Raw genomic sequence first — 9,287 nt, 5'->3', positions numbered from 1 at the left:
TAATAAATTATAGTAATAATAACAACTCTATTAAGTTTTAAGGATAAGGTGGGTCAAAAAGGCTGATTGAGGTTTTTTTTAGCCAAATAGATTAATGCGGGGGTATATTTAAACCAGTTCAAATAGTCTAACACTATTTTTGTCTCCTATCAGTATAATTTATTAATTTGATATAAATATTTTTAGTACTAGTAAATTTTAAAAACCAAAGATTATTTTATTTTGGTAATGTTAATACAAAACTTAGATCAACACTTTTGACATCTCGACAATATCTTTTAGACAAATGACAATAACTCTATATGACATATAAAATATTGATACATAACATATACATACGACCATTCAAATTAATAAAAATTTGGCCGTTGATACGTTTACTTGAGAAGCCCTAGTTAATATTTTACTAAAATTTGGAATATTACAGAAATTACTTCATAGAAATAGTAATAATTGCTTCTTTTGTTGTAAGATATTTAGCCCACCTATTATTACCTTACAAGATGTATTGTTGTAACTGAAGCCATTCATCTTTTAAAGCTCCAACACAAGAACCCTAAAATATCATTTATTAATTTTCATAAATTAGTATCAATTTTAGAATATTGACAGTCTATATAGTTCTAAAATGACATTTAAATCATATAACATTGTATAAAAAGAAATTTCATGATTTTTCTATCTGTTTTAAATTAATTATATGAAATTTAGTTGGACGTCAAAAATCACGAAATTTCAGTTGTCTATGTAGTCTAGGATATATTAGGTATTTAACGTAGTTAATTAACAAATTATATTTGGATGGACGGAGAAATATAGAAAATTGAATTATGTTCAAACTAATTGTCTTAAAAGGAGTTCAATGGTGTATGTATGTTGCTTCAATGTTGTTGAAATGAAGTCAAATTATAACTGCACTAATTGTCTTATTAAATCAAGTAAGAATTGTAAGAAGTTTAATGTAATTGATTTAGAGTCCAAATGACATTATAATTTATTATTTCATTTAAATACTAATAATATATGAAGATGTTGTAATGCCACTAAAAGAGAACTAGGTGAAACTAGAGCGTAACATGCGTGTAATGAGGTTTTAAACTCCTAAAATAGTTTATAATGATGTGTATTGGCAGTGTTTAAATTTTCGCGATGTTTGGAGGTCAAACGTCCAAGAACGTCCATGACGTTCGAAAGATATGCCTTGAGATGTGCTTGTACGTTTAGGTGTGTCTTTGCATGTTTTACGTGTTCGTTTTGGTTGATATTTATGTGAAGGGTTCCTAACATGTGTACGAGTGTATTTGGGTTGGAAACGTACGGGTAAAACTCCCTAAGGACCAACAAAAGGGTCTTTGAAGAGGAACCAACTTGTGAGCCAAAAATATCGAAACCAGCGGAACCAACAGAGGCAATCAATGCCCAGTAAGTCACTCGACACCCCGAAGGTGGAGGTCGTAGTTGGGGACTTAGGAAATGGAGCTTAAGATCCCATCTGGAAGGCTTTGATTCAATCGAAAGTTGCCAGTACGATCCGTCGATGGGATGATGCTCCGTAGACTTGTCCATAGATGGCATATGCAGATTTTTTGTAGATGTCTTGACCAGCTCAAGGGTATGTTGGGGTTTTCACCTAGCCTTCCTACAAATTTTTAGGCAATTTGTTAAGGGCTTTGTGGATATTTTAAGTAGCTTTATAATTCTATTGGTAAGAGCCTTGGTGTATTAAATTTTTCGAATTTTCTATGGATGAAAGTTGTTGAGATTGAATCTGTGGTATGGTTACCTAACCCTTACTTTATTGTGTAGTATATGTGTCTTAATTGTGATATTTGGTATGGTCCACTTATGGTGGCAGTACTTATGTGCTATACTTGTGAATAATGTGGTCTCGTCGGCATTACTTTATGAATTGTGAAAGAATGTGGACTCACCGGTATTCCTTTATGAATTATGGTATTGTCATGTTATCTCCTGGATTTGTGATCATTATGAAGGACTATATGAGTTATGTGTGTCTATGAAGACAAAGTATGTGTGTTTCTAAGTGAATAAGGTGACCGTGATACGCTATAGTGATGCCTTTAAATGTGAATACTTAATGATGAAGTGTGAATCTTCGAAGTTGATTATATGAAAATTATGATGAGTTATGTTAATTATTCTATGGAATTGTGTAGAATGCCTAGCAAGTATACTTAGTTGTCCCTATATGCTTTTTGGATGATATGTTATATGTGATAATGTAAACTATGAGTCTTTTTTTGGTAGAATTGTGTCCCTTACTTGATACATGAAGAATATGGATATGAAATCTTGACTTAGTAGGATAAAGAACCTTTGTCATGAATGTATATGTGTAATTGATATTTCACCTTCAAAATAGAGAAACATGTCATTTATGTGGATTCTTTTCGAAAGGAGGTTATGATATCCTCAAAGTTGAAAGTCGTAATGGTATCCTTATCGTGTGAATGGTGAACTTAGGGTTTGTTGGCTGGAAAGGCATGAAATCATCCTTAGGAAAGTCATTGAGCTATCTTCTCAGCCATTCAAGCTATCACTAGTGGACCCTCTTCGGTAAGGTGTATTATAATTTGGTTATGAACAAGATATGATATCTCTTCATATGCTCGTATATTGAATTACTCTATGAGAAAAATCCTAGCACCGAGTGAGTATGCTTGCGAAGTATCTCTAGTTAAGATGAGGCTAGGGTACAAAGAAACCCTTTATATTCCTTAACCATGTGCCTACGTGGGATGTGTCCTAGTTCTATGATTGGCAAGTAGAAGTGTTAGGATCGAATTTACCCACACACACTAGATGAATGAAGAACACAAGAACTTTCAAGAGAAAAGAGATGAGAGATCTAGAGAGAGAAAGAGAAAACCCAATATTTCGTGGTAACACCCCGTGAGTAAACTTCCACGGCGGTGAGGTATATTTATATTAATAAATTAGAGTATTTTTGGTTACAGAGAATAAATAGAGAATAAATAGGAAATCCTAAACAGTTATATATATTAATCAGACTCCACTACCTAACAAGAAGACCCTCCATCGAAGTAGGGTAGACTCCGCATTCCATGCCTAGCTAGTATGGTCCATATCGATTATTGTCTATTCTAATAATGTGGGATACATGCCAGTGCTGCCCAAGTTTTATGAAGTTTAGATAATGAAATCGGACACTATCTAGACATTGCATGAGTAGGCTTTGAAGATGTTAGTGTGTATGTTCCCTAGGTCTTCTCCAAGACCATTATGTGGAAGTCCTTAAGTGTTGAATGCCTCTAAAATGGTCTAATGAACATGATGACTTAAGTAATGTATGTTAATGAAAAGGTGTTTATATATAGTAACTTTGAGGATTGCTTGGGTAGGCTTGGAGAGGGTGTATGAGAATTCTCTTCATGTCTTACTCCATTGAGTCTTAGAGTCATTCTAGGTAGAGTGTTTAATTAATGAAATGGGAATAATCTTATCTTAGTTAGTCTAAAGGATCTCTTTGGTGTGTGTTAAGGGATTGTGTGCGGTTGCTGCATAACTCACTCAAGAGAGCCTTAGAATCACCTTTGGTAGAAGCGTCTCATGTTTATGTGTTTTGAAGTGTTATTCATGTTATATTGTGGAATATGATTTATGTTTGAAATTGGTATTATATATAATTCCACACTACTTTTCATAAATGTATGCAATGAATGATGTCTAAGGGCTTGTACAAGACCTCTGAGAGGTTAAGTACGTCTTGTATCGACTAAAGAGTGTTGTAAATTTTAGGGGTACTTTGAATTGTTTAGATATTTTATAATATTTCTAAATATAAACTGAAAGTGTAATTTAAACTAGATATTCTCAAAATTAGTTTTGCAAATTTAGTAGTCTTCCAAAGGAGAATTCTAGAGTACCAAAAATCATTTTTGTTATTTTATGTTTAGCTTCAAAGAAAAGTCTATGTTAAGAGGCTTTCTAGAATTCAAATTATGGGAATAAATCAAGAAAATATATCATGACTATTGGATATGGTTTGAAAGAAAAGAACTCAAATTTATTGAAAGAATAAATTTAGATAATTCTTTTTGAGATATGAAATTCATCTATCCACCATTTATATGAATGATCTTTTTCAAATATTATAATTAGCTCTAATTTCTTTCCAACAAAATTTATAAATAATTCAAAACCCATCAATATTTCTTACAAAAGGAACAACAAATGATAGAACTAACAGAAATAAAATAAACCTAAAAATATGATATAACTAAGGAAATAACAGAAATATTATAAAATCATTTAAAAGCCCAAGCATTCTCTCTACGGACCTGCTCCTCTTCCTCTGGAGTATAATCATTCACGATACCAAATACTTCACGTATTTCCTCTAGTGATTTCCCTTTTATTCTATCAATAGATTCTTGGATTATTACCTCCTCCAACTGCTTATCATCAAGATATCTAGCAGCCAAGTGAACATCAAATAATTCTGCGTGGCTCATCTTCAAGAAATTCTGATCAAAATTCTCTAGTTGAACTTCCGTAACACCTTCCTCCGAATGTTTCTTCCAATAATTTATCACTTTTTCTATTGTTTTTCCATCAACATTAGTCAAGAGGATGAAAGTACAATCATTGTCTTGTACAAAGCTCTTGATGACTTCTGACTTTACCGCTACAGACTTTTCTAGTTTGAATTCCTTATTATCGCTAGTCTTAAGAGTTATGATATTTTCTGAAGACATGACAAAGAAAATGGAGAAATCTATGAATGAGTGATTCTAATACATGAGGCTAGCTCTGTATTTTATAGTGTGTTAGGTCTTTAANGAGTCGAATTTTCTTGTACACTCTTTTTCTCGTACTCTCTTTTCACTCCATAAAAGAAAAAAAAAAGAAAAACATAAGTAGGGCTTAGTAAGGGGCAACCTGTACTGCGTAGGTATCATCGGCAAACCCAAAATAGCAACTAATATACAATGAATAATAGTATAAAATCAACTATGACACTTAGCATGTGGCAGACAAATATTAACATGAACTAGTGAGTTCCACGGTCACTTCGGAAATGAGTTCTTTGAGATTGAGTACATTAAGTTAACTAAATATATTTTTACTTTAATGTTACCGTGTTGGAACGTGACACTCTGATCCAATTAAACCGCGTAAACAGTTATATATATTAATCAGGCTCCACTACCTAACAATTCTCCCACTTGGAGACTGACTCAGTAATCCAAAAAATACATTCTCAAAAAAAATCTCTTCATCATCAACATTTTTACAACACCGCAACATATGTAGCAACAACTACAGAAGACCAACCGAGGTTTTACATGACCTCAGTTTCCCAACATCAACACATTTTGTCAACATGTCTGCCGGGTTCTTTGCATCCTCTATCTTCTCCAAGCACATATAACCATCCTCCACTGCCCTGCGAGTGAAATGGTATCGCCTTCTGATATGCTTTGTCTTCGAATGATAGACTGGATTTTTCACCAATTGGATGGCACTCTGGCTATCTGAGTAAACAATCTTCTCGCTCTGCTTCTTGCCCAATTCCTCAAGATAATCTGCCAGCCATATCATCTCTTTCCCAGCTTCAGCTATTGCCACATACTCAACTTCAGTAGATGAAAGAGAAACACACTTCTGAAGCCTTGACATCCAACTCACTGCTGTTACACCTATGGTGTAAATGTACCCGGATGTACTCTTGCTCGAGTCAACATCCCCACAAAGATCAGCATCTACAAAACCCTATAGAGTCACATTTCCTTTGCCAAAACAAAGTGAAGTACTGGATGTACCTCTCAGATATCTCAGAAGCCACTTCACAGCTTCCTAATGCTCTTTCCCAGGGTTCGCCATGTACCTGCTAACAACGCCCACTGCATGTGCTATATCAGGTCTAGTGCAGACCATAGCATACATCAACTACCAACTGCTGAAGCATATGGAACAAGTGCCATGTGATCACGCTCCTCGACAGTCTTGGGTGACTGCTCATTTGACAATTTAAAGTGATTTGCCAATGGAGTAGTCCTGGGTTTAGCATCATTAACCCTGAATCTGCTCAGCACCTTCTCAATGTACAACTCCTGAGATAGATTTAAAGTGCCAGCAGATCTATCCCGAGAAATCTGCATCCCCAAAATCTGCTTTGCTGGACCCAAATCTTTCATCTCAAACGCTGCAGACAACCTTGTCTTCAGATTGTTAATCTCCCTCATACTAGATCCTGCAATCAACATATCATCCACATACAAGAGTAGAAACACATATGAATCAGTGTATTTCTTGAAGTAACAACAAGGATCCTTTTCAGCTTTGCAGAATCCACTCTTGGTCATGAAGGAGTCAAACTTCTTGTACCACTGCCTGGGTGCTTGCTTTAGTCCATACAAGCTCCTGGTGAGCTTGCACACCATGTGTTCCTTGCCTGGAACCACAAATTCTTCCGGTTGCTGCATATAGATCTCTTTCTCCAGATCTCCATGTAAAAACGCTGTTTTTACATCCATTTGCTCTAGATGCAAATTCTCCGATGCAACAAAACTCAACAGAATTAGAATAGAGGTTAACTTCACAACAGGAGAGAATATTTAAGCATAATCAATACCTTTCCTTTGTGAATATCCTTTAACCACTAAACGAGCCTTGAACCTTCTTTTGCCATCTGGTTCAGTCTTGATTCTGAACGCCCACTTGTTCAACAAAACTCTCTTCCCTGCAGGTAACTCAGTCAACACCCATGTGTCGTTCTTCTCAAGTGACCTCATCTCATCATCCATGGCTTGCTCCCACTTGATCGAATCCTCCACCTGTAGGAGCCTCATCAAAAGACTATGGTTCCCCCTCATCAGTCAGCAATAGATAGTGTAATGAAGGTGAATATCTATCTGGTGCCCTGATGGATCTGGATGATCTCCTTAACACCTGCTCAGGTGTAACTTGCTCCACTTCAGATTCTTCAGTAAGATTTGGTTGAGTATCTGCTTCGACATCTCTGTGGTTACTCTTCTTTAACTCAACCTCAACTCCCACTTGCTTTGTAATCTCTAGAACCTTCTGCTCTCTGTCCTTGTACAGGACAGACTCATCAAATGTCACATCACAATGTCTCATGATCTTTCTGTTCTTGTTATCCCAAAACCTGTAACCAAACAAATCAGAACCATAGCCTATAAAGTAACACTTAACAGCCTTGGCATCAAACTTGTCTCTCTTATCTGGATCAACATGAACATAAGCAGTGCAACCAAAAGTCCTCAAGTGTGAGTACTTGAGTTCTTTTCCTGTCCACACCTCCTCTGGAATCTTGAACCCTAAAGGAACTTATGGTCTCCTGTTGATCAAGTATGAAGTTTTGCTCACAGCATCCGCCCAAAGTGTTTTAGGCAGCCCACAGTGTATCCTCATACTCCTTGCACGCTCATTCAATGTTCTGTTCATCCTCTCAGCAATTCCATTCTGCCTTGCCTTAACAGGAACTGTTCTCATCAAGCTGATTCCCTCATCTGCACGGAATGCCTTGAAATCTGATTTGTCAAACTCTCCTCCATTGTCAGACCTTAGGCATTTGACTTTCAAACCGGTCTGATTCTCAATTTCAGCTTTCCACTTCTTGAAAGTTGCAAACACATCTGACTTATGCTTCAAGAAGTAAACACATACCTTCCAGCTGAAATCATCAATGAAGGTAACATAGAATCTGGATCCATCAAGTGATGATACTTGAGATGGTCCCCAAACATCTGTATGGACCATTTCCAACCGCACTTTCTTTGGCTCTCTAGGAGTCTTTGTGAAGCTTACTCTTTTCTGTTTGCCCATAACACAACTCTCGCAAAGACCCATATCAATAGACTTCAGACCCTCTAATGCTCCTTTTGCAACCATCATCTTCATCCCTTTAGTACTCATGTGTCCAAGTCTGTTGTGCCACAAACCTGAACCGGAGCACCTTCAGCAACAGCGTCCATGTTTATACATCTTGCAGTGGTGTACAAGGTTCCAGATTTGGTGCCACGAGCTACTACCATAGCACCTTTCACGATCTTCCATGAACCTTTCCCAAACTCTGCTGCATATCCCGTGCTATCCAATTGACCAACAGAGATCAAATTTTTCTTAATCCCAGGAATATATCTGACATCCTCCAATGTCCACTGGTTTCTCGAGGTGGTCTTTATGCAAACATCCCCCTTTCCTTCAATTTCTAAGGCTTTATTGTCATCAAGATATACTTTTCCAAAATTTTCAGATTTGAAATTTTGGAACAACTCCTTGCTTGGAGACGAATGCAAAGATGCACCAGAATCCAAAATCCATGATTCAACCGGGCTGTTCACACTAAGGATAGAGCATCCCCAATGTCCTCTACTGAATTTACATAATCATTGTCATCTCCAAATTTCTGATTCTGTTTCTTCTTTGGCTTCGTACAGTTTGTCCGAAAGTGCCCTTTTTCTCCACAGTTCCAACAAGTCACGTTTGATCTGTTCAGGAATTTTCCTCGATTCTTTGATTTTGATCGACCATGTTGATTTTGGCCTTTCGTATTACTTCTCCCCCTTCGGTAAACGCTGAGAGCACTGCCCGATGAATCTCCCACTTCTCGTTTGGGAATACTTTCGCTAAGAACAACATCACGGATTTCATCAAACTTCAGTTTCACAGATCCACGGGAACTGCTAATCGCAGCAACAACAGTATCCCAAGACTTGGGCAGAGATGACATCAAAATCAACGCCTTAATTTCATCTTCGAAATTAATATCCACAGAATTGAGTTGACTCACAATCATATTGAACTCGTTTATATGATCAGAGACAGATCCATTCTCAGACATCTGTAAATTGAACAATCTACGCATCAAATATACCTTGTTCATTGCCGATGGTTTTTCACACATGTTTGCAGTGCCTTCAATAGACCGGACGTAGTCTTCTCTTTCACTATGTTGAACGCCAAGTTTCTTGACAAATTCAACCGGATCGACCCTAGAGCCTAGCGATCCTTGAGTTTCCACTTCTCCTCCGTCATGGATTTCGGCTTCACCCCGGTCAATGGTTCGTGAAGATCTTTCTGGTATAGATAATCTTCGATCTGCAGCTTTCAGAAACTAAAATCGGATCCATCAAACTTTTCGATTCCAAGATTCAAACTATCCATCTTCAGTGATCGTGTTGAATCTTCTTAGCTCTGATACCAGTTGTTAGGATCGAATTCACGCACACACACTAGATGAATGAAGAACACAAGAACTTTCAAGAGAAAAGAGATGA

The 9,287-nt window shown here is 36.8% G+C and overlaps 1 protein-coding gene across 1 annotated transcript; it reads right to left on the bottom strand.

The window, feature by feature from the left end:
• Positions 1-4,289: 4,289 nt before the first annotated feature.
• On the bottom strand, positions 4,290-7,982 carry LOC107021985 (SKP1-like protein 11). Its single transcript, XM_015222691.1, has 3 exons — positions 7,950-7,982; positions 7,675-7,681; positions 4,290-4,729 (listed from the first exon to the last, which is right to left on the bottom strand). The coding sequence occupies exons 1-3, from the start codon at positions 7,980-7,982 to the stop codon at positions 4,290-4,292; spliced, it is 480 nt and encodes a 159-aa protein (XP_015078177.1).
• Positions 7,983-9,287: the final 1,305 nt, after the last annotated feature.

Source organism: Solanum pennellii, chromosome 6 (genome assembly GCF_001406875.1).
Source record: "Solanum pennellii chromosome 6, SPENNV200".
Taxonomy (NCBI): domain Eukaryota; kingdom Viridiplantae; phylum Streptophyta; class Magnoliopsida; order Solanales; family Solanaceae; genus Solanum; species Solanum pennellii.
Note: the sequence above shows the minus strand (reverse complement) of the source record. Positions and strands in the feature narration are given on the sequence as shown.

Coding starts and splice junctions, on each gene's coding strand:
- LOC107021985 (XM_015222691.1), bottom strand. CDS start 7,982: ATGGACGCTGTTGCTGAAGGTGCTCCGGTTCAG.